Source organism: Chaetodon trifascialis, chromosome 22 (assembly GCF_039877785.1).
Source record: "Chaetodon trifascialis isolate fChaTrf1 chromosome 22, fChaTrf1.hap1, whole genome shotgun sequence".
Classification (NCBI taxonomy): Eukaryota; Metazoa; Chordata; class Actinopteri; order Chaetodontiformes; family Chaetodontidae; genus Chaetodon; species Chaetodon trifascialis.
In genome coordinates, this window is record NC_092077.1 from 13,833,800 (window position 1) to 13,860,341 (window position 26,542).

The window sequence follows — 26,542 nt, forward strand, 5'->3', positions numbered from 1 at the left end:
ATTGTGAAGGCTTTGCACTACTGTGTTTTTTGTTGCATACTTTTCAGTAAATTCTGATTGGTTAATGATTATTACTCAATGATGACTGTTGCTCAGCTAACCTTTTTACCCGCATTAACATATTATATCCTTTTGGGCAATTAGGAATTAATTTCTGATTAAATAACATTATTTCATGCCAAAATTACATAAACTCCTGCAGACAAAGATGCTTCTTGCCAAGCCAGCTCACAAACATGGAGTTATTTGTTTATTCAGTAGTATCTGAATAAATCAGTCCATAGTGTAACAATAATAGCCAATGGTGGGTACAGATCCTTCTTTGGGTGCAGCAATGTTGAAATATTTTTTATGTAAGCTTGTAAAATACTTCTGTTTCTCATAAAATCATTAGGAAATAATGTTCTGTGTCAAATGATTCATTTCTATGCTGTGTAAGAACTGTGATAATGCAGCAATGACTTGACGACTAGCTCATTGTCCATTATACTTCACATGATGAATGTTTTTATAATGACAGAAAGCCTTCACCAACCGTTCCTCCCTTACACGTTACAGCTGGGTTTATATGATGGCAACAGTTAATCTACTCCATACATATAATATAAATAGTGCATGAACAGGACTTCGCAGAGCCAAAGTTAATAAAGTCAAGGAAACCATTCTTTCCTGACATGGCAATTAATATTTATAAGACTGTGACTGAAGTAAAATATGCCTTGAGGATGCATGCAACACTTTTTCAGGGTTCACTGGAATTCATACAGGATTATCACAGCCATCGTCTTATAACCTTGGTCTTTGTTTTGTTTGGTCAATAAGAAGACTGATAAAGACTCAGGAAGTCTTTAAAGAAAGCCGCTTTGGGTTGAGGGAAAGGTAAGTCATTTTTCTTTCAAGAAGAAAAATGCATTCTAGTTTCACCCAAAACATATAAAAACTAACCGCTTTATTGGAGAGATCACAAACGAGATTACCAATACAATATTTGTATTATAAGAGTGGTTGGCGGCAATGAAATGTAGGCCTAGTACATGCAAAACATTTAAAGGAAAACCTTCCATCAAACTGGATTATGGGGTCATTATTAGAATCCTGGTTATGGTCAGTCAATATTTGCAGCTCACATGTATTATCAGTGGAGCATCTTGACTCTTAAATCCAGCTAATGACAGGTGTGTGTCACATTCATTAAATCCCAATTGCATTGGATTTATGTCAAAGCCGGCCCCATCAGAAAATAGCCAGTTAGACCAGAGCGCAGCACAATGATCTGTCATTTAGATTTACTCTCACGGTCCCCAAAGCAAAGCTCTGCCGAACGCTGAGACTTTGAACTGTTTGAGAAAACCTCTGCGGAGCTGTATTTAGAAGGATGCTCGAGAGCTGTGATGACTTTTCCAGATATGTAGAGCAAAAAGGAATGAAGGCACATCGCTCCAATATTTCCTTGAGTGGCTTAGAGTGGAGGATTTTTGCAGTCTCTTTTGACACGTTTAAAGACTTCTACGCCGTCTGTGCGCGTGCTTGCCAAACTTCGAGGGAAAATTCTCCAATGGCTTCTTTACAAGGCCTGGACTGAAACATCACCATGATGGACTGAAACTGTACTGATGTTTATGAATGTTATACATAATAGTTTTTACGGCAGCTATTTCCATAGAGAGGACATTTACTATCCTATAACATTGGTATAATTTATATTTCAAAAATGGTTATTAAATGGCAGCGGTACAGAATAAACCCACAGATGGTAACGCAGCACAGCAGTAAACTCTGATTCCAACCCCTCCCGCCCCACATCTCTTGAAATATACATACATTCATTGCAATTTCTGTACTGTGGGCTTTTCAAGTGTTGTATATCAGCAGTTTAGCCAACCTGAGCATGTGAGCAGCACTGAAGACCACATCAAACTCTGAGCTGTCCAGCTCTGCAGCCCTCTCCGCCATCTCTGCCGCCTCGCCAAGACGGGACTGCTCCAGCAGAAACTGACCTGGAGAGAGGGGAAGACGGAGGAAGTCCACTTATTTCTTGGCGGTCGTAGAAGTTCTTTTAAGGACTTTTTTTTTAGCCATGCTAGTGGTATTGCTGTAGGGGCGTCAGTGGTGGTCTGTCGCTCCACCACTTTGGCCCAAACTGGAGATCCATCCATCCATTTTCTATACCGCCTATCCCTTTTTGGGGTTGCAGGGGGCTGGAGCCTATCCCAGCTCTCAACGGGTGAGAGGTGGGGTACACCCTGGACCGGTCGCCAGTCACAAGACAAACAACCATTCACACTCACACTCACATCTAGGGGCAATTTAAAGTCACCAGTTAACCTAATGAGCATGTTTTTGGTCTGTGGGAGGAAGCCGGAGTACCCGGAGAGAACCCACGCATGAACGGGAAGAACATGCAAACTTCACACAGAAAGCCCCCGCCCAGGGATCAAACCGGCGACCTTCTTGCTGTGAGGCATTGTGTATGTACATATTGATGCTCCCCAAAGGATGAATCCAATGCTTTTTGTGACCCCTCACTTTTTCCTCTAGGGTCAACAAGAGGTTGACTGTTTTGTTTTTTGGTGGAATGACTTGACAACTCAACAACTATTGGATGGCTTACACTGAAATATGGTACAGATATCCAGGGTGGCAAGAGGATGAACATGTGAATTTGGTGTTCATTTACAAAGATGGAGATCGGTGGCGAAACTAAGGAAGACGAATGGAGGCGAAGAGAAGAGCAACACAGGAAATGCAACATGGAGGCAGATTCAGTGAGGGAAAAGTGAGACAGTGAGAGGATTGTTGTTTTGTTGGAGCACACAGATGAGGCGGAGGTATTTCATGTGTTTTCCTGTGGGAGTCCGGCCACCTGGTGCGGCACCCACAAGTGCCTGCCTCAGTGGCTATAAATTAACAGCCACAAATGTTCCTGAGTGTAGGCGGAGGGGGATGCTGGGAGGTGTTTTCTGCTGGCTTTTCTTGTGCTGAAAGCTAACTGCATTTGCCTGAGTGCAGCTTCCAAAAACAAGCTATTAGGCACCAAAGGAGACTATTTAGGACTGGGTCGTACGAAGGACAGTTTGCATTAAAATGTGTTACTGTGAACAATGGCAGGAAAGCTTGCCTTGTCTTTGCCATCACCATCACTGAGGACACACTTCCTTGCACTCTCTCGCATGTGTTATTGTGTGCGCATCCGTTGTGTTACAACGAGGGCAGATATCATCACTCCTTACACACTCACACCTGGAGCTCATCCAGTGAACCCAGGATAGCTAAAGCAGCCAGATTTGTGATAAAGGAGGGGACCAGCCCAAATAAACATCACCTATAGCAAAAAGCTACAAGATAACATTGAAATAAGAAAACAGCCAGATGGGCAGAGACGGAGACAAGAGTGTAAGAGGAAACAGCTCAGTCCAAAGACAGCAAAGCACCCCTCGCCGGGGACCGAACGAAACTCCAACCCAAAGATATCCAGCGCAGAAAAAGCACCAGGAGGACCAGAGAGAGATAAGGAAGAGGAGAATGGGACGACGCACAATGGCGTTTTCAGCCAGACGGTACAGATTTCATTTCCTGTGAATACCCTAAAGATAGCGACATGGTGCAGCACGGAACCTGCTCCTCCAAACTGATATGAAATGCTGCATTAACAGCAGCGCAGGCGGAACGTGCCATCGTGTTTTACTCTCTGTTACGAATGGTAAACAGTGTACTCTGATCCCGTCTCCACACTCAGATAAACAAAGCGTGCGTGCCTGTTTATGTGTGTGTTTGCACCATCTGTAAAACCTCAAGCAGCTCCAACGCTCCCAGCACTGATACGGACAGCACATTTCAAATTAGTGACTGTGGCGCAGGGATTGTTAAATGTCCTGCAATTATATTGGGGGGAAAATGATAAAAGCAGTAGGGTATTTGACACTTCCAAATTATTACCACACTGCTTTAGGTCTTTCCAAAAGTCTTATCAGGTTACAGAGGCTATGAGCTTCGATCCAGGGTGGTTCACAACATAAACTGTAAGAGGATGTGGTACATTTAACGACTCTGGGTCTGAGGGTGAAGCTACAAAGTTTAAGTCTAAAGAACCCTGCCAAAAAAATGATCCTGAGTACAGCTTACTGCGGCAAAGCCTGATCATTATAGAAAAGCCTACGGCAGAGGTTTGGATTATGGGCAATCAGGCATGTTATAGTTGGTGGAGAAGGACTTCAAATTATATTTTCATAGCTCTGTCAACCACAGAGAGTCGTCTCCTTTTCATGATTCTAATGTCAGTTTTCAAGCAGGCTTTGCTGAAAATGTTCAAAGGGAAGCCTTTGATATCTCTTCTTACCATAGTGCATGTAGCAGTTTCCTTTTGTGGGGTCTAGTTGAATAGCTCTCAGGTAGTACTTCTCCGCTTCTGTCTTCTGCCCCTGAAGGAAAAAGGAAGGAAAATCATTGATTACACCTGATATTTAAGTTAAACTGTGATTGCATCTCCGTATTTTCCTATATGTATTTTGTGCATTTACTTTTTTGGAATGGCAAAATTTGACAGTTTTTTTTTTTATTTGCACATAAATACATGAGACTGAGGTCCAAACACCTGATGCAACCAGAAGGACCAGGCCGTCACTGACCGCTGACGTCTGTGATTTAACAGAAGTTTGTTTGGATGCTTGGGCAGAATGACAAGCTCCAGCCTTGAACTACAGGGGCCACGCAGTCCTTTCATTTTCTCCTAGTTTAGGTACCGTTCCCATTAATACCCATTAAATCCAAGCAAGGACAGTATATTTATTATCTCCAAACTAGAATTACACTATATTGTTATGGGCAGAATGAAATGTGACTGAAATAATGAGCAGGAATCATACTAAAATCATGAGTGTTAGGTATAACATGAAACTTTAATGTGTCTGAAGGGAATAGCTTGAATGAGGTACACGCTGAGCACAGCACTATCAGACTGTAATTGAGTCAAAGGTTTAAATTGATAATAAATGAGAAACAATGTTAAAAATTCAGATTTATCTTGGACACCAAGAGTCTTTACAGTATAAATTTATGCCATGAATATCGTGTAGCTGAACACAAATGCACACGGACACATTTAAGCACACACAGCTACAAAAATCACTTGTGTTTTACTGTTATTTTAGAGCACAGACAAGCCTCAGCTGAAGAATGGTAACCCTGCTGTTAAGCTTCAGCAGGAAACCGATGCTCATAAAAAACACAGTACCCCACCTCCCACGCTGCACCTTTAAAGAAAAAGGTGCATGTGCATGTGTGTACCTGCAACCAAACAGAGAAAGATATTGCCGTTATGTGCACGAGGCTCGACTTCTCCTCCTCTTTTGTTCCGTGCTTCAGCACTGATTGCTTCCATATTGCCAATGGACTTGCCTTGCAACAAGAAATGAGAAAACTGGGCATATTAGGTTTGCTTCATTAGCTCTTTCCCATGCCCGCAATCGCTCCAAATGAATGAGCGGAAATCGGGCCTTGATGGCTCATTCCACATTTTCTTTGGCTCTTTTCTCTTTACATTCAATTAAACCTTTTCCCCGGCCATCCGTCAGAACTGAAAGTAAGGTGGCTCAGTCCAGTGAGGCTGGAGCAGGGCATCGTTTAGCAGATTTATGAATGGTTTCAGGTCAGTATTAAAAAAAGTTTTTGACACAATCTTTTTTAAATTGATGTATTGCACATCTCCAGTCTGAATTTTTGGCACACTTTTACCGCATGTAATGATCTGTGCATGCGTTGTTGATTGATGTTCCACCATGACAGGCAGTGGTTAGCATCAGTGCTGAATGCATCTAAATACACAGTTTATATTCATAAATCAGCTCAGCACTGACTGACTACAACTTTCCCTGAATGCACACCACACCCGCCTGACTCCAGCAGGGCTCTAATGTTACACTGGACTCATCTGAAAACACTTTGACCTTGGGAAGAATAAGGCAAATTAGTGGCTTTCGGAGTTGCACTTGCTATTTACTGAGGGATGTGTATGGGTAGAGCAGTATCAGGTTCCTGCTTTATGATTGTGTGGATTTACTTTCAATTGAAAGGGGAGAGGGTCACTGTGAGACCTGGAGTACGGCTATGCATCAACTTCGAGAAAAAACAGCACTGCAGCACATGTTGGGGTGAACCACGGTACGAGACTTCATTTTGACCTTTCATCCCTGTGTCTGTATTGTCGATTGACTCCAGCAGGATGGCCAAAAATGTAGCCGATGGAGTGATTCAATAAGGAAGGGGAGTAATTGCATTATAAGCCTGTCCACTGGCCCATTGTCCAGAGTCCATCCAATCTCCTGTTCCTAAAGCCCTGTAGTAGTATAGGGGGGGGCGCACGGTGAGGCAGAGCCCCGCATAGATCTGCAGCCCTGAGCACAGCAGATGTCCAGCTACACTGGGTGACTCTAATCTGAACCTGTGCTTCAGGTGTGTGTGTGTATCTTAAAATCTTTCAACAAAAGAGAGGAAAGGATCAGAACTAAGGTTTAAAGCCTGTGAGGGCTGCAGCTGCAAGCACGTAAGGCACTGCAGGTCTTTACTCAGCACCCACGGTTGAGGAAGGGAGGAGGTCAGACGTCTCTAGAGGGGTTACAGAGGACACACAGCTCAACCCCCACATCTAAACTTGACTCAGCTGTGAACACATCTGTTGTCACATAAGTGCATATTTGTTTTTATGGAAAGGGAGAGGTGGAGGGAGGACAGGAAGTGTGTTTTTTTCCTGCAGAAAGAAACAAAGTTGGTCAAACTTGTGTGCCCTTGACATCTTCTAATACTCACATGTACACACACTTACACACAGTGAGGGACAGAAAACACACACACAGATAATCTGGAACTCATCCAATCACAGCTTTCACCCACACCAGACAAACTCTCCACATCTGTAACCTTCAGCGATCAGACATGAATTTATGCACAACAATGTTTTTTTTAAAGCTATTTGGCATCAGTCCTGGATCAGGGTCAACGCAAGGTCACCAAAAAAGACATTTATCATACAACCCTCTGTCCAAAAACTTGGAAACTCTGTGTAAAACATAAGTAAAACAGAATGTGATAGTTTGCTAATTCTTTTTAACATAAATTCAAATGAAAACTAGATATTTAATGTCTCACCTCATCAGCTTCGTTAATTTCTGTAAATATATGTTTACTCTGAATTTGATGGCAGCAACATGTTTCCAACACACTGGGACAGGAGCAACTAAAGACTGGGAAAGTTGTGGAATGCTCCACAAACAGGTGATAGTATCATGATTGAGCATGAAAGGGGCATCCTGAAAAGGCTCGGTCGTTCACAAGCGAGGATGGAGCGAGGTTCGGCACTTTGTGAACACATAGTTGCATAAAGGATATTTCTACATGGGCTCAGGAACACTTCATGAAACTGTTGTTTATTTGCAAACTGTATTCTGTTTTATTTACTTCTCACACAGCGCTCCGTCTTCTTTGGAATCGGGGTTGTAACATTGCTGCCTTAATTCCATCTTTCACACTGTGCAATCTTTTCATCCAGCTAGTGCCGCTAGAGGTCACACAGCATGCTCCTGAATGCATCACAACGGTTCTTGTTGATGTCTGTTCACGGGAGAAGAGTTTGTTCAGCATGCAGCGTGCAGAGTCAGAAGCCCACACCTCATAACGATTATCACAGCTCTTCAGGCTCTGCAGGGGAATCCATAGGATGAGTTCGCCTCACGCCCATGTCCCGTAAGTCACTCAATATGTATCATTCACTGCTGAGCTGTGCCACTTCAGCTTCCATTTAATTACCCTCTGCCAGGTAGTTAACCACTGCAATCATTAAGATAATGCGTTGGCTCGCCTCACGGTTCTTCCTGTGTGTGTGTGTGTGTGTGTGTGTGTGTGTGTGTCAGTAATGGGACTCACGATGATGGACAGGAGTTTGGCATAAGTGAGGTGGGCAGGGATGTGGTCAGGCTTGGTCCTGAGGGACTCTTTGTACCAGTGGCCTGCTTCATCCAGCCTGTTCAGCCTCATGTAGGCCTCTCCTGAAAGAGAGCACAGATCAGGAGTCAAGCTTTTTTTTGTGATAAGAAACATGAGGGAAGCTTTTCATGACACAGTGAAACAGAGTTGTATAAAAGAACACTTTCCACACATGCAAATGAACCATTTGCAGCAAAAATACGATTATTCTTTCGTTTTTTGTCTAACAGGTGCAAGACAAATAAACTGCCTTGAACTCTCATCCATAGTGTCAGCATACCTCACATGCTAAATACCCCACTGTAGTTCAATGTGGGAAACACTCTCTGAAAGAACAATTGTTGTGTTTAAAACTTTCAGATTTTGTTTGATCTGAGCACACGCTGTGGGCCCCTGCCGTAAAATGACATCAGTTTTCACAAAGAATCCCCTGGACATCAGACTAATGCAAACACTGCCGTCCTTCAACCCCTCCCTCCACCTGACAAAACACACTTCCTGTTCTCATTTAGTTTATCCAAGGAATTTCTGCAGACATCTCCCTGCAATCTAAACTATGCCGTCAGGATGAGCTCCCAATAATGTTATTAGTGTTAGAATAACAAAGAGATGGATGTGATCTATTACATGGATTAGCTTCAGTCCTCTGCAAGAGGACACGAAGTCTGTGCACACACTGAGAGCTACAGTGCTGGAATCAGGTCAACAGGTTGTTCAAGTCCTCCGAAGGGTTTTTTGGCAATGAGTTCATGTCAGTTTGTTGAATTACATTCAAAGCTCAGATAAAACAGAAGACCAACATCTAAAATGGAAACAAACATGTAAAATTCATCCCTAAAGCTCAAGACAAACTTGTCCCCGGACTACACTGTTTTACTGTCGTCCTAAAGCAATCATGACGCCGTTCTTCTTCTTTGGTGCAAATTTAATTACATGCAAATGGATATACGGATTAACATTTCAAAGCATGTGTCGCCAAAGTAGGGAATTCATAATCCTGTAGTTTCAGTTTCTGCCTCAGAAAGATTTGGGGTGAAACAGGCTCCAACAGTAACTTACCCATCATGTTGAAAAGGCTGTGTGGTGCAAACTGTCTGGGCATTTTCTGCACCGCTTCCTTATAAATAGACAGGGCCTCCTGAAGGGGACGGAAAAAGTTAGACTTAGCAAGTCCAGTTTTTGTTTTGCATCAGCATAATGCAGGCCTTGTAATTGATGAGGGACTCAGTGCAAAATGGGCTTTACTAACTGCACGGTTTCCTGTTCAGCTCTAAATGGTTGAGCTTTTAGTCCCACAATAAAGGATAAGTGGCAAGTGGTTAAATCACAAGCGGTCATAAAGTCATTGTGAAAATACAACAAGTATTTTGGCCCTGCCCTGATGATTCTGATTTAAAAAGCTTCCAAAACACTCCCTTGTTGCTTTTAGCACAAACTAACCTCCTGCTGGCCCTGTTCATGGAGCAGTTTTCCCAGGTTGTACAGGCAGCTGGTGACGGAGCTCTTGTGGGCGTGGGGGTCCTTCAAGTTCTCATCTGGAATGTCGGCACATGTCAGAAAGGTGCGTTTGGCCTCCTCCAGGCTGCCCTGGTTCATCAGGATGATTCCTGTGTTCAAGTAGGCCGCTGTGAGGAGGAGGGGAAAGTGATTAAAACAGCACAACAGGGTTTCAAGCTGCTGTCAATCACACATTGAACAACTAAAACTAAGTCACTTTCTGATGCCGTTAAAGATAGATAGTACATAGAAACTATTGTACTATATACAAAATTTCATGGAATAAAAAACAGACAATGAGATGATGTAGATTTTGCCTTTTTTTGCTATTTATGAACAGTTGAAACAAGAGGATGTGAATGATGCCCAAAGCTAGTTAGGGGTGATGGACATGTACTAATATAGCCAAAAGGAGACAGGACAGAGGTCAAAAGAACAGAAAATGACCAGAAGAAAAGTAACTAAAAAATAGAAATAAATTAGGTTAAAAAAAGAGATTAGGCTGAGGACAAATTGAGGATAACATATCGAGGAGGAAAAGCAGGAGAGAAGTGTGTCCCCTCTCTTAAAATTGCCCTTGGTACAGTAAAGGACGGACCCTCATCTCACATGCAAGCACTCAAGTGTGAGATTGAATCTCATCATTTCACCGTCGCGCTGATATAGCTTGAAAATGGCCTTCCAAATGACCACGTGGCGAGAGAACATCTAATTCAGCATTAAAGTTGGACCGTGATGGTGATCCAATAACGGACCCTTAGCTCACATCTAATTAATCCAAACAAAAGACTCAGCCAAAATGAGAACATCTAATCGCTGATAACTCTTCCCCTGATCACGACCATTCCAGTCATCACGTATCAGCTGCAAAATGAGACTCCCTTTTAAGTTTACTTACATGCCAGAGTTGGCCGGCTCCCAATGGCCAGTTTGTAATAATGGAGCGCTTCGGAGAAGTGCTCATTCTCCTGCAGCAGCAAGCCACTAAAAGACAAAAAGAGGAAGCGAAAAAGTGAGACGTTTTTTCAATAAACCGCATAACAGATGATTTGTCTTGCATTTTTTTTGAATCTGCGGCAGCGAAGTCAAAAGTGATGAGGGCACTTTGGGTAAAAGCTAAGAAATAAAAACAGAACAAAGAATGCAGCACCCTCAGTGTCCCCTGCCCACTATGCCGACGCCTGACCCCAATCCACCCAACCATCCATCATACTCAAACAGCACCTCTGTTTTAAAGAATGCAAAAACACATCATTTGCTTTTGCCGTCTCCCTGTGTTGCTTTGCCAGCTTCCTGTCACCCGTAACTTGAGAGGGAGCAGGGACGTGGGGAGAAAAACAGCGTCAGCGTGAGAGCTAGAGACACGGGTCTGCTGTGAGGTTTCGGCACCTTTGACACCTCGTGTTGCAGGATTGGTAGCGTTCTCCCACAGGCCCTGCAAACCACGACTAATCAAATCAGAAGCAGAAGGTACAAAGAGCCACCAGGGACACACAGAGTTATTGCCTCTTTGTCATACTCTTGCATCACACTTAGCTCTGCGTCTCACTTGCTCCTTTCCTCCTGTATTAGATCTATTTTTGTTTCAGCTTCTTTAAGGCCTTCCTGTCTGTCACTCTCTCTGTCATTCTGCCTTTCTTGTTCTGTCCTTTCAAGTGACGGATGGGAGGAATCAGAACTCGTTCGTGTCAAGGCTTTGCACACAGGAGGAGGGGGAACTGGCATCTTTAGCACTCACAGGTTATACAGCATGTCAGCCATGTTCCCTCGGTGGTGCAGAGCGTTTCTGTACGCCTTCTCCGCCTCCGCCATCTTGCCCTGGTTCTTCAGTACGTTCCCCAAGTTTCCCCAGGCTACAGGAGACATGTGTCAGTCAAAAGTTGTACTTTCAGAGTGGAAAAACACAATGTTGTGGTGTTCATTTAAAAATAGCATTACTGCAATCAGTAATCAGTTGGTTGAATAGCAAATAATCACAAAAACCTGTGTACAGATGTGTAAATAGATATAGTGCTTTTGTTCATTGAGGTAATTTAGAACTCCTTTTGTATTTAAATTGAACTATTTCAAAGCAAGTCTTGCATGAAGGAGTCTGAAACTGTGGTTTCCTCTGTGGGCTTAACTGTGTTCCCCAAGCAGAGGTGTTTCTGGTACTTTCTTCCATACCTTCCAACTTTTCTGCACCTTTCAAGATCACAAACAAGGCTGGCTACAGCGAGCTTCAGAAACACCCTGCTTAAGGATATATAAAATGCGTAGGACTGGGTATGGTTTGAATTTCTTCCCCTCATTTAATAAAATAAGTCAAACTTCTCAAATGCATTTGTGGATTGATTTTGTCAGACGATGCAGTCTTAAAGGTGCAGTGTGGAGTTTTCTTACAAACACACAAAACGTATGTTTACGTTCAGTGTTTCTTCCAAAAATACACTGCGTGTATTAAATGTATTCCCTTCCTGTCATGTTTTAAATATAGATGTCATTGTGGCTACAAGTGGCATTGGATAATGCTAAATGCGACCAGCATCCCATGCTGGTTATGCTGGTCGCCAGCATCCTGTACTGGTTATGCTGGTCCAGCATCCCGTGCTGGTCCACCAGCATTATTAGCAACACCATGCTGGTGTACCAACATAGCAATGTTGACTCACCAGCTAAACCAGCATCAATCCAGCATAAACCAGCATAGACCAGCATGGAAATAATGCTGGTCTATGCTGGTTTTTCTAGCAGGGAGGCCAAGTAGGCTTAAATAACAAGGAGTTTATTTGATGAAGGATGTGTTATTTCTTCATTCAAATGTTAGATTTTCTTGCTTTAATCGATTTGACAGTTTTGGACACTCAGTGCTGTGTAGACATTTCTGTCAGTACACAAACTACTGATGTTTGATACCCGTCGCTAATGATACCTGGTGGCCTTCTCTTACCTTTAGCAGGATTCACACCAATCCCAGACTTGTAGAGATTCTCCTCATTGCTCCAGTCCCTGTTTCTTTGAACAGTTCTGAGCCCATTCAGCAGCACTAGTCCCATACAGAGACACACTAGCGAGGCCTTATAGCCTCTAGTCCTCAGTCTGACATACAGGGTTCTTGCACCAGTAGCAACCAGTAAACAAAAGCCTATACTGGGGATGTACAGAACCCTCTCTGCAATTACAAACCCGACATAAAAGAATAGGTTTGTGGCTGGGATGAAAGGCAATGACATGATGCCTAATGAAAACAGTACTAGGTTTTCTGTAGGGGGCAGGGACGTCCGTGGAAGGCAGCGGTGGAGTCCTGCTGACCCATTCAGGGTGGTTTTTGGCAGCCCCTGGTCTGTGTTGTGGTTTGTGTCAGGGGCGTGCCAACCATTCCCATTAGTGATTGATTTCCCATTAGTGACATAAGCTTTCCCATTGGGCTCCTTGGCTTTGGAGGTGGGGCTGCGAAGGCCAAACAAAGCCAGGAGGATAAATCCAACGTAAAAGGCAACGGTGTGAAGGTTCCTCCAGTCGGCCAAGGACCTGATCAAGGGCACAGCGTCCATGGACCAATCGAAACTGAGCTTGTCGGGGCAGAGCAGGAGCCAGGTGTTGGCGGCGGGCAGGTGGAGGAACGTGAGCGTTCGAGTGAGAAAATGCGGCGAGTCAGCTGCAGGGTTGTCAGAGTTGGAGAAGTTGGGAGGCTTATTGCCCATCCAGTAGAGGCGTGCTGACAGCAGAATCACTCCCCAGGAAGCCAGCACACCGAGACTCAGCAAAACACTGATGTTCTTTTTCTGGAAGAGAGCAGAAATAAAAACCTCATGCTAAAGAAAAACACCTAAATCAACATTTCAGTCAAAAGAGCTTCGTCAAAGCCACAGTGTGCTCCAAAGCAGCAGAATTTGTTTTCATTTTAGGTGACTATTTTAACACCTGCCAAGCTATTCAAGGTCTGCATCAGAGCAACAATGTCTTTCATGTCTCTATAGACCAGTTTTTAATAAGGATGGTCCAGTCTTTCAGTGTGAGCTGTTAGGGTTTGATTTATAAATCTTCAAAATGTATTATCCCACTGTTACATAGAAAGAGAAACTATGCAAAGTAATGTCTGGAATGTTTTTGATAGCTGCCTTGGGCAAAAACCGCACTCATGTACAATTATACGGTTCTTTGTAACAAGAGCACAGTCCTTAAAATTAAAATGCACCGTCGCCAAAAACAACATAGCTCTGTTTACATGAAAATAGTGAAATATGATATATTCAAACTGGTGAAAGAGGTATTGGGATTCGGACATCTGTGCGGTGTAATGAGTGTCACTTTCAGTCGACAACAATGTGACTGTTTCTATCACAGAATAATCATTTTTAATGGCATGTGTCACATTCAAACCGGCAACAGGCGCATTATTTTGAAATGTCAAGAACATTTCATTGAGGGTAACGGGGGAAAACCCAAAAGTCTGAAATCAAAGAGAAAAATCAACATACTTCCATATCGATGTGAAGTACAGATTATTTCTAAAATTTTCCATATATTAGTAAACTACACCCGCCTCAGTTGTGACCTAGCTGGGGTCAACTTTGAACTAAATTTGAGGCATGAGAGGCTTTCTCTCTAAGTCTCTCCTTGTTGCCTGTCAGGGTTGCAGTGAGTGTGACTGGTAATCAGCTTAGGACTCATTGTATTGGTATGCAGATGCTGTTTACATCTCATAAGAGCATTAATTCTGCAGCATGATCACCATTAGGTCCTCTGTCACGCAACACCTTTAAATGAACTGTCACACGCCAGCTGGGCGCTCACTGCGAGCTCAAATGAATGGCCCCTCTATAAACTGGAAATCACGTTAAACTCGTGAAAATGGCTGAGTTGATCCACTGATCCAGAGGACATTTGGTTGGTGACTCTTGAAAAGAAATCAGGAAAGATGGTCTTTGATGCATATATTAGATTCAGAGACAGGAACTATGTGACACTCCCCAGAGCTAAAAGGATAACTCAGCATAGGATCATTTCAGCAGAGCTCAAATAAGAAAAGGTTAGAAATTGACTGAATAAAAATGAATTTGACACAACACTGCAGTTTTTTATGAAATGGATCTTCTGCAGGTGAGCCTCCACATGCAGCTCCAACACACCAAGTGTGTCAGACAGACGCTACTCTGACGTTCAGGCGACGCTGGGCTGTGAGAGTTACAGTTACTCAGACAGGACATGGTTGTGTGATCACATCCTTGACCTCCTGACCTGTGATCACTGGCTGGTTAGATGACGTCCATCAGTGACAGCCGGCAGAGATATGAGAAGGCGTAGCCGCGGGACTGATGACAGTTTTTCTCTGGTTTTCTGACTCGGATGCTCTGATGTCGCATTTCTTCAGTACCACATTTTGTTATGATGCTTTCTGAAATCAAATTACTGCTTGAATCTGATTTAGTGGTGTGTTTTTGCCAAGATTAAGTAAATGTGATTTCATTTCTTGCATTAAACGCTGATGAAAGTGGAATGTTACACAGGCAGGGGCTCATTGTGGGAGACAGCTTGGCGCGGGCCGGACCAATAAGTGCTTGTTTTTCATGTTCCTCCCGGAGTTTTCCTAGTGGACTGAATACGACATTACATCATGAGTGATGATCACGAAGATGCTGCTCACTTCCTATTTTCTGAGTCCATTTATTCTTTCCGAGCAGCAGTGTAATATGAACTCTATTTGAACCTGTCCAGGGGGAATTAGAGCTGGTGCTTACGTACTGTAGATGCTGTTTATACTGTGTAATATTACTGCGCAGGACAAGAGACGTTTACATATCAGTGGTCTAGCAGTTGTGCTATCAGGGTTCACTTCGATATAAATAATCACCATCTATAACTCAAAGTGTTGATCCAGTGTAGCCCTACTTTTGTTTTCATCTTTAAAGTGAGTTTACTCTACTATAGTAATAATTTAGACTCCCAGTATAATCCCCTCTGAATGAATTGCACAACAGGCAGATAAAACCTTTTTTACAAGCTACACAGAACACAAAGAACTAGCTTTCATTTGCCTCATTAATAAACTTTAGAGAGAATTATTCCCTCTCTTACAATGAGCGTGCTTGAGTAAGCTCATGCGTGCACTTTCAGGAACCATGATGGAAAATGCACATTATCCATAACAAGGCCATGTTAGGATTACAATAAGAGGTTTAGCATTGACTCGGCTGACCTGCTGGCTCCAGTTGATTTCTCCAGATCTGAAATGGAAAAAGCGTGCTCTCTCAAGAGTTTAGCTGAGGTAGGAAGTGTAGACACAGCTAGTTACAGAAAGTCGGTTGTCGATAGTAAGATGGAAAAGGGCCAGTTCAAGGAGTTCAACACTTTGGAGCACTCTGAGAGTAAGGAAGTGAGAGTGGGGGAAAAAAAATTGGATATTGATTTGGATGCTGAAAGGTGGTACACAAAGGATAAGAGAGAGTGCCTTTTACACAAAAAGGAGGGGAGCTTATTGATGGATGAGCCCATATGAGCTGTCAAGGGAGGAAACTGCCTGAGAAATCCAATTCTGCTTGGTATCAGAAGATAAGCCAATTCCAGCAAGAGAGTCATTCTTGGTATTTAGGTGAATGAGCTTCATTTTACCCCTCGCTGCCTTGTCTATTTCTAAATCGTTCTATAATTGACTGCCCGATCAATCACAACTCAAACAGCAAGCACACTCGAGCAGAGGCTGCTTCTGCTTTTCAATGATGTATCACCATGAATTCACAAACTCAGCAGCAAATAGCTGCAGCTTTCTGGCCAATTTGATGCAAGCCCTCTAATTAGAGTGTTTTTAGAAGCAACAGGTTGCAGGTTGGTTATCAGAGGCGGCACGAAGCGCGAGGATTGCTGGGTTTGTTTCCCGTGAGAGCAGTGGCAATCCTGCCAAGTGTGATCTCCACTCTCCACTCAGTCGAGCCTTCTGTGGTCCGTTGAAATTAGATCTTCAATAACCCAACATCACCTTCTAACAACTGAATCTCTCCCAATCAACCTCACCCTCTAATTGTTCTAAAAAGTCCTTTAACCTCTCGATTTAGCTGCTGATTTATTGATTTTCCAAACAAAATCCTGCTTCCACTGTCAATATGGTCTGAGCAATGTTGGCAGGGAAATATCTCATCTAATACAGCCTTCAAAATGAGCTCTTCTGTGCTTCTTCATTCTCAAAATGAACACACACTTTGAATAAGAACAGTGGCTAAAGTGAAAAATGATCAACTCATGGGGATTTTGGACAAAGGTCTGGACATTTCTTGAGCTTGCAGAGTGTGACTCTCAGCAGGAGAAGCACATGTGCAGCTAATCTAACTAATGATGGCTCTGCCACATTCAAGTGGGCCAATAAGCAGCAGGCTCAGCACCAGGACAGGCCTATTTAAGGTTATATGTTACACCTGTGACAAGCCAAACTGCTACTACCAGAGAGCTTTACTCTGCATTTATATTTCCGTGGAAGGAAAATGAAAAAAATCCAATAAATACTGCAGCAGCTTAGTTTTTTCCTCTAAAGGTCAATTAATGACCACCTTTTGCGACTTCTGTTACTTTTCTTCCTGTTTCTCAAAGTGAAGTTACATCATGTCATATTATCTGTAAATTTTGATTTATCAGTGGGAAAATAAAACCAAATACCTCCACAAATTTAGACACATCACCAGTGTTTCTTTCTAGTTTTCAGGATTTCTTCTAACTTTGCTGTTTTCAGCTTTCCTGCTGAATAAAATTAAATACATGGGAACTGGTTCTGGCTGTGATTGACTGGCCTTCATGAGATCCGCGTGTATCCATGGAGGACGGCTGGCGTAATCCCCCGCCAACTGTCAAACACAACATCCCGCTCGCTCCAAGCCTTTGAACCTCACGCTCTTCCACATATCTCCCTCACTTTGGATCCTCATTTGGAAATTCAGTGTCAATCTTTGTGGCTTTCCCTTTACTACTTTTTATTCTCTTTCAGTTTATTATCCACTCTCTTTGCTGAATTAAACCTTCTCTCATTCTCTCCATCGCTCTCTTTCCGCACATAAACATACAGTATTAAACTCCCAAGCCTTCATCTTTTAACGGTGCCATTCATTATAAGCTCTCATTTTATTAATCCCAGAAGTGTGTGGTCCGCCTGTTGACACTGTAGCGTGCAGAGTGTTTAAAACATGTCTGAAGAAACAGCGGGATACGGCTGACTTCATACGTGCACTGTTTAAAGCTGCTGTGGACTGACGCAAGACAGCGGGGGATCAATCTTCCGGACTTTTCTTGTTAAAGTCATGTCCAATTTAAACGGCTCATAACTCAGCTCAGTGCACCAGGCCATTTTTTTCCACAACTTGTTAAAAAAATTTAATTAAATTGTTATCCTCCAAAATCTATTTTTACTAAAAACGATTGTTCATCAAGCCAACCACAATGTTTAATTGCCCGGTGTCATCTAAATACTGAGTTGAGGTGGGAGCTGCCTCATCCTACGGTGGAGCGAGTCCGTCTCAGTAAGACGTGCACGGAAAGCCCGTCGAAGTTTTGGACGCGCTATGTTTGCACAACACACATCCAGCAGTGCTCATATTTGATGCATTACCAGTGACATGCTAAACTGTGATGAAAGGTACAATGAGGCATGCGTCCAGGTCTTTTTCCAACTCTCCAATGTGTCCTGGATTCTGCTGACTTGGCACAGCTCACCCAAGTCATCAGACAGCAGCACCATGGCTGCCATTGAGACGGCTGACTTTGATAGAGTGACCTAATTACCCCGTAGTTCGCTCCGTGAAAGCCGTGCTGCTGCTGGCACACAGACCTGTAATGGGATGGGTCACAGGTTGAAGCCTTGCACGCTGTCCACCAAGACAGCTGATCAAAGCAGGGGCACCGCTGGTGTTAGCTTGACATGTAAGAGCTTCCTGTTAGAGGAATGCAGGGATTTTATATATATAGGGTTTTAGTACAATGGGATTCTTGATGAGATGTCATGCATCTGATTTAGCTTTCTTGCTCCCATTTCTTTCTTGGTTACTTGAAAGACTTTCATCAGTTGATTTGCGCTATTGAAGATAATTATGAACAGCTTAAATGCATGTTCTCGGAACAAAAATACAATAGGCCTTTGCAAGACTTACCCGTACTAACACATTCATTCTTAATTGGCAAGTCAGAAGTGATTTAAAGCCCCATTTATACTTGACATTACTTCAAATGTCTCGTATCTGGATGAAATCTCCGTGTGAATTTAGGATGCAACTTAGCCACATATGCGTCACCACTGCCTAAATCTGCCAGCTCTCTGTCTTGGTTTTCTCATACTACATGCACATCAGTGGTGGCGCTTCTCCAGCTGGTTGTGAACTGAAGCTTTTCAGTGACTGAGAAAAACATGTTCAGAAAAATAACTTCTGCACGTAAGCATTTTAGTTACAGCGGTTACCTCATCCACACATGTCATTCAATAGTCAAACGAGTCAGGGATCACAGACAGGCTTCAGTTTTGTTGTATTTTCAACTGCCATTACCACAGAGGACACACCCTGCAATGTTTCCATAGAACATGCACTGACACAGCGACACTTGGGAGGAGGAAAAATTACAGGTTCATCTTTGAGAGACGGATGCACCTACACATTTAACATGGGGCTTTGCTTCCTGGTTTTATTTACATGATCTGCCCCAGAAGCATGAAGTGGAAACAGGGTCTGAGAACTTGCTGCATTCACCAGTTTTCTCATAGGAAATGCACACATGGTCCAGACCTGTCATATAGTCTGCAATTGTTCTTAAAGAGAAAACACTTGTTTGACCTAAGTATAAGCTATAAATGTCTCAGGGTATTTTTTGGTGACAATATGTTAAACTAAGCTAGAGCCTCTCCTCTGTTCTCATCTCAGTGAAGTCACGTCCCCTTCACCTTTTGGACCACTAAGCATGAGAAAGACGTTCGACCATTCCTTCTTTATTTCTTTCACAGAGCCGCAATAACACGGTGTTGACAGCTGTCGTAATATTTCTGGTTTGTTTTGGGTTCCACAACACGACTGACACTCCTAAAAGTTTTATGTTTTGTGTGCTGATTTCACACGGCATTCATCAAGCAGAACCGAGCAATTCACAAGTTTGTGCAGTTAAGATGGTTTGCTGAATACGACCTGTAACACTCGTGTGGGCAAGTCTTATTTTTTGGAGGACAGGTTTAGGATAGGAATAAAAAAATGCTCTTGCTTGAGGTCCAATGTCTAGATGTGCCAGAAAGTCTGAGCATGCACTACCTTTGGCTGTACCCATGAACGAGGGCTAAATAAAGAGCATGCAGCAGAACCTGCAACAGAGGCCATCAGTTTGCAGCCGAATGCCTCTGCTACAAGATAACTGGCACAGCATTCATCAAGCCGTCAACTGGTTACACCAAACTTAATCTGTCTGCAGCGCTCATTGAGACAGATGAGGAGGAGGAGTCCGTAACACTTTAATTGCAAGGACACAGTCAGATTAGTCTACTGTCCATGTGCCTCCAGTAAAATGCCATCTCTCATCTTTCACTGATTCCAGGTGCACACGTTGAAGTGTCACTGTAAGAAAATCCAAAAGGATTTTCCAGCTTTCCTTTGACTTAAGGAGCTGTATTTAATCTGACACCTTTGATTTATCTGAAAGGTATAATCACCGACATCTCTGTTATTCAGTCCAGTAAACGCTTCAAATCCTCGCTCCACATTTAAACAAACACCTTTAATGATGCCTGCTAACGTTTCACGGTTTACCTCAGGCACAGCAGAGAGATCCCCGACTTTTCCTGCTCCCAACAAAAGCAAACTATTTCCCTGGGCCCCGTCTATAGCCTGGAGCCTCACTCATTAACTCGTTTATTTTATTTGCTGACAAACTGAGAGTGGAAAGAACAAAGACATTATCTTCATATGATCCTGGCAAATAAGACTGCCTTCTCAACAGTGCTAACGCCACACCTTCCTTTGTCTCCATCTATCGCTTTCTAACTCTCCCTCTGTCCTACCTTGTCTCATTTGAAATCTCATCTCAGTCTGATTAGAGAGTTAATAGGATGAGAAATGGAGTGCTGGCCGAAGCGCATCTGTCTCCTCTGCTACACGGCAGCTGATTTGCATTTCTTTATTGTTTGTGGCTGCTGTGAGGCAGCGGTCAGGTAATGCGATGTGGACGATTTTGCAATCTTTTGCTTGATTGTGGAAGAAATGGAACATTTTTGATTGGAGGGCTGCATTGTTCTCCGCCACCAACGTTTGTAATCTCCCTGCCTACCATCCAATTCAACGGCTGCTGACTGTGCCTCAGCAGCAGAATGTGATACAGCAGAAGCCGAGCCGTCTGTTCCCAAAGTGCTTTCAGGGCACAGTAGGTGAGAAAGACCAAGAACAGATAAAGGAAAGGAAGTGAGAGCATAGTTTCCCTCTCCCTCACTTATTCTCTCTCGATATCCCTCTCCTTTTGTGTTCCCAGGCGTCCTGAGACGTCTGGCTCGTAATTGAGGGAATGATTGCCCCCGTGGCTGGCCCCGGCACATAACGAGCTCCCTGCCAAGATAACCGTGACTGGGGCAATAGTGGAGGGCATTGCCGGAGTGATAAACGAGCCAGATGTGCTGATGGTGGCGGGGGGGCGCTGGGGGGTTGGCACCAGGACCTGCTGGGCTGGCACAGGGAAGCTGGCCAGGGCTATTGTGTCCGGGCAGAGACGTGGGGGCTGCTGATGAGAGCCACGCTCTCCTGTGTGATAAATGCGCAAGGAAATGTGATTTTTCATAACGGCTCCCGACAAGCAGCGAAGGTGATGAAATCTTTCAGACCGTAGTGCAACAGACTGGAACAAGCGGTGCGGTTTCATTTCCAAGGCTCTGTCTCTACTGTCTTGGCAGTCAAGACAACGGGAACACATGATAACACAAAACCATGCCAACAAATACAGGACTGCAGCTGAAGAAAGTTTGAAATTTCTCACTAAATTTGATTTCCTTGCATTAATGTGCACAAAATTTTTATTTTTATTTATTTATTTATTTATTTATTTTTGTAATTTCAGGTTGAGGCTGCTTTACTCAAACACATCAAACTTTATTGCAGATTCTCAGCAACAATCCAGAGTTTCCAAACATAAATATGTCATGGGCGCATATTAAACAAAATTCAGACGCTCCATGAAATAGATCGATAAAACCCTTAAATATTCTGGCCATCAAGTTTTTTAACTGTCTCAAAGGCCTGGAAAAGAAGGTATGATGCACTCTTTGAATAATATTCACACTAGTTGCTCCATGAAGTAGAGTAAATGATCTGTGTTTCATGCATTTTGTTGCCGACAATGACGGTGTGAAGATCAGATTGTGAAAGTTTTGGGAGTTTTTGAGAATATCTGCTATAAACCGTCCATTTGGTTGAATGAAACCTGATGCAGCTTTGACATGGAACCATCCGACAGCTTGTGAAATTGCTTTTCAAAAACAAGCTGCTCAGGGTCAACATGAGGCAAAAAACTGCATTTTAAGAGCGCTGTGCTGCACTGTATTGATATTTTCCTCCCTCTTCTCTCGTTTCTCGATTGCATTTATGATTATACATTTGTCTGCCTCATCATCTGCAAATGACTTACATCCTTTTTCCTGCTGCGTAGCTACTCTAATGTGATTTAGCAGCTTTAATAGATGACTGGGTACAATTTGAAAGACAGGTGTTGTTTTGCATCTGCTAAGTTCTCACAATCATAAAAGCGAAGACACACACACACACACACACACACACACACACGACTCACTCCTGCCAAGCCCTGCAAAGAAAAAACATCATATTTCTCCCCTCTCTGATCGCCGTGGGCCGCTCACCACAAGCCCTCTAATAACAGTTGTGGTTTATCATTCTGCCAGAGAGGACTACTGGAGAAGCTCCCCCGCAGGTACGCTGAGGCCTCACACACATGCAGGCAGAACATGTTTTCATCTGGATGCCGGCTGCGTAAGTGAGACAGTCACGCATAAGTTTGTGATGGGCTGGAGTTTGTATTCCAGAGAAAGTTCCAGAGGACATCTGTCATGAACTATGCAAGGTTACATCACAAACAGAGGTATTAATAGATGTTTCCTCAAGAAGAAAGCAGCATAAAAAGACTCACACATACACTATTGAGAGACAGGCTGCCCTTGCTCAGTAAACCCAAGGGGACTTTTTATTACGCCAGTTATGCTTTTTATGAGTACCATCACGTTGGCTAAGGAGCAGTTTCTCTAATCAAAATGCAGAGTGCCTGCGAGAGGAGGTTTTCCAGTCAGACTTTGCTCCCCAGAATCAGCTGGGGCCACTCCTGTTTATTGTTTACCTCCTCCCTCTTGGCAGCATTTTCCGGCACGGTGCTGTTCATTTTCACTGCTATGCTGACGACACACAGCTTTATATGTCCACTTTGCTCTCCCCTGCTTGTCTCCATGATATACAGATATGGATGACAAACGGCTGCCTAAAATTCAACAGAAATAACATTGAACTACTCCTCATTGGCTTTAAATCTACATTATCAAAATCTTATATTTGTCCAGTTCCCATTTCTGAGGCCATCATACCTGTCTCCACACGCCTTTTTCCATCTGCCAAACATCTCCGGATTAAGTCCTGCTTTGTCACATCATGAGTTGACTACTGCAATGCAATCCTGGCAGGGATCCACAACAAACTCATCCAGAGCAGCACAGATTGTTACACATTCAGCGTCCACTGAACATGCCACTGCTCTGCTGATTCAACTGTCACCGCGGATTAACTTTAAAATCTTACTGTTAATATTTAAAGCTCTCCATAGCACTCCATTACTCAACAAGGGGAGCTTATTATTTATCAGCATGTGATGTCTTATTGTTTTTCTGCACTTCATAACACTAAATTGAAAAAAAAAAAAAACAGTTCACCCAAAAATAACTTTTCCTGTGCAACGGCTCTTTTTCCTGAAACACATAATGAGGCTGAGGTCCTTACTTAAATTTCCTTGCATTAAATGTGTATCTATTCACTGCAGGGAACTGATGTTGAGAGGAAGTGGAAAACTTCCCCCTCCGCATATAGTTTCTTCCTGTTAAGCAGATGACAAATGAGAATAGCTTACTTTTCATGCGCCAACCGTGCACAACAGCTTTCCTAATTACACTCCTAATGAAAAGCAAACAGCAAACGACACACAATTTCCACGCGCAACGATGTTAAGTACACACACAAAACTTAATCCACCATGCAGGAACCATTAACAGCTGGCTGGATGAGGTTTGCCCCTGAGGAAAGGAAGAGGAAACTGGATACGCAGAGACGCCAAGACAAGAGCCAGAGCACACCAACCCCCGTAGCATGCATTAATTTACCTTTCCAAGCAGGAGGAGAAGCGCCTGGCGAAACCGGAGTCTCTGGAACATGAAGAGGTCGTACACAGCTGACACGGCCAGCACAGTCACCCCCTGCTCCTTCCACAGCATGCTGGCTGCTGCACACCACAGGCTGCCCAGCATCCATCCCCAGCACCGGGTGACTGAGCTGCTCTGAAAAGTCCCGTGTGGGTCCCTACGAAGTCCACAGTGCCTCATGTAGCAGAGAAGTGACAGCAAGAAAAACAAAGCGGCGCCAACATCTGCCCTCCCGACAACACCGGCGACCGCCTCGGTGTGAATTGGGTGAGAGGCAAAAAGAAGGCCGGCCAGCAAGCTCCACGGTCCACCACCGAGAAGTGGGCGACTGAAGGCCGTGAAGAGGGCGGTGACCAGCCCGTGCAGCACCAGGTTCAGCAGGTGGTAGCCCCAGGGGCGCAGGCCGTGCAGGGTGTAGTTGAGGCGGAAGGAGAGGGTGCAGAGTGGACGGAAGGACTTGTGGCTGCCGCTGTGAGTGAGCAGGGTGCCCCAGAAGTCGTCATACAGGATGTTGGTCCATGGGGTCTCAGGAAGAAGGTCCTGGTTGGTCTTGATGGCTCGGCTGAAAGGAGCAGCAGAAACACATCATTCTTACCCATAAAGTTAATCAAATAACATTGTCGCTAATATCTCATACTGTTCTGTTTTTTTTAGATTTTATATCTTAATTTTTATCAACGAAAATGTAAAGTAATAAAAAAAACATGCAATTAAAGTATTTTAACATGTGAGTATGATTAAATCATTTATCTTCAAATGGCATTTGTTGGATCTGCATCTTGAGACACATGCTGCATCAACAGCCTCATGTGGAACAATACGTTTTCCACACAGCCGCTGATTCAGTCATCAGTGAAATTTAATATAATAGACAAATGCAATAAACAAGCCACAGAATGTGTGATTAAATGTACAGACATGTGCTCTCTCTCTCTCTCACACACACACACACACATACACACACAGCATGTGCATATGTCACAGGTACCGGCGCACACACACACACACACACACACACACACACACACACACACACACACACACACACACACACACACACACACACACACGGCCAGGTGGTTTCACACCCCGAGGCTGCTGTGGATTCTCATAATTAGTGGATCATTACTGGGGACACGAGCTGCATTCGTGTACGCTCCCAGACTGCAACAACAGCTTCACCACAGGGATTAAGAGAGATGAATGGAAGCTACGATAACTCAAAGCCGAGTGGGAGAATCTCCCACAAGACGTACTTGTAAAAAAAAAAAAAAAGTGAAAATCTGATATTTGATCAGGGATGAAGCTGGCACAGATATCACACAATATCTCAGTTGAATCTTATTTCCCGACTCAGGGCAGCCTGTCGGAAGCAGGTGGAGAAAACTAACAAACACCAACAAAACAAAGCCAAAGGAAGGTCACAGGGTGAACCAGTGTTTCCCAGACGTTGTTAACATCTGGGGTTCTACCTGGAGTTCACTCTTAATGCTACCAGTGTAGCACTTTCAACACTTTCAAACAATTTTAAGCTTATTTGAACAGAGTTAATAGGGACTGTTTGAATCTTACAATCAGTCAGATCAAAGTTTCTAAATGTTGCATTGTCATTAGCCTATTTTCAAGCTTAAGAGACCTAAATGTGTTCAGAATGATATGCCATTGAGCTTACTGAATGGAAATCTGCACTATGGCTTCAGGGCTTTCTCTAAAACTCTATTTTTAATTTGTCATAACAATGTAAAATTAAGATTTGACTCTTTTTTTCAGTGCTCTACCATTAGACTGTGGGCTAAGGGGAGTCAAAGCATTGGCTGTGCGTAAGCCTCGAGCCCAGGGGTGGAAAGACATGTTAGGCGCTAACAGCAAATGAATAAACGGGAATATTTATCTTTAAAGAGATATATCGCATCAGGCGGAAGCACCCTGGCAGAGGCACATATCCACAAAATGCAAAGTAATCTAGAAACCATTCTTGGATTGACTCCAAACATCCATTAAAAAGTATGAAAAGACATTGTACATTGTATTTTCCTGAAGCTATTCAGCCTGCCAGAAGAAAACAATAAGGCTACCAATCACTGACAAAACAAAGAAAAAGTAAGGCCAAAATGGGAAAAATGTGTTTTGTGAGAGCAGTGGTTTACAGTCAGCTGAAATGAAATGATGTTTGAGTTAAATGAGGCGAATTAATAAAAAAGAGAGTGAAAACTAGTCATTCATATCTGCGTGACTGCCCTGTTATTTTGAATGCTACAATTAATTTATTTCATGTTCACGTACAAGGTTAAACTTATTCAAAGAAACTAAATGAACAATTCTTACAAACCGAATGAAGAATTCATCATAAACTTTAATTCATCGGCTTCACAGTCAGTCTGATAGAAGATAAGAATAACTTGATGTGCTTCGGCCTTGACCACACGTACATGAACGCAAGCTCCGAATGTTCAGCTCTGGTATTTGATGCATTTGCCGGTGTAGACTTTATCGCCACCTACTGACCCGACATGCTTGTGTGAAAGTCTGGAATCATTTTTGCGTTTGTGTAAGTCTTTGTGTGTACGGAGATATTTCAGAAAATATCCATTTGCGTACAGTCAAGGCTCATGGCAGCTACTGGCTTTTGAAAATGGGGCTTTTTAAATGGCACTGAGCAGTAGACAATGCCACCTAACCAGCACC

At 43.3% G+C, this 26,542-nt stretch overlaps 1 protein-coding gene across 1 annotated transcript in view; it reads right to left on the minus strand.

The window, feature by feature from the left end:
* The window catches only part of tmtc2a (transmembrane O-mannosyltransferase targeting cadherins 2a), a 57,306-nt gene that overhangs the window by 6,414 nt on the left and 24,350 nt on the right, over positions 1–26,542 (minus strand). The window contains exons 2-10 of the mRNA XM_070992528.1: positions 23,819–24,419; positions 12,401–13,235; positions 11,210–11,324; positions 10,370–10,455; positions 9,415–9,599; positions 9,034–9,112; positions 7,915–8,036; positions 4,337–4,418; positions 1,883–1,997 (exon numbers count right to left, since the gene is read on the minus strand). Of these exons, the coding sequence (XP_070848629.1) occupies positions 1,883–1,997; positions 4,337–4,418; positions 7,915–8,036; positions 9,034–9,112; positions 9,415–9,599; positions 10,370–10,455; positions 11,210–11,324; positions 12,401–13,235; positions 23,819–24,419 (2,220 nt within the window). The remainder of the gene's footprint in view (positions 1–1,882; positions 1,998–4,336; positions 4,419–7,914; positions 8,037–9,033; positions 9,113–9,414; positions 9,600–10,369; positions 10,456–11,209; positions 11,325–12,400; positions 13,236–23,818; positions 24,420–26,542) is intronic.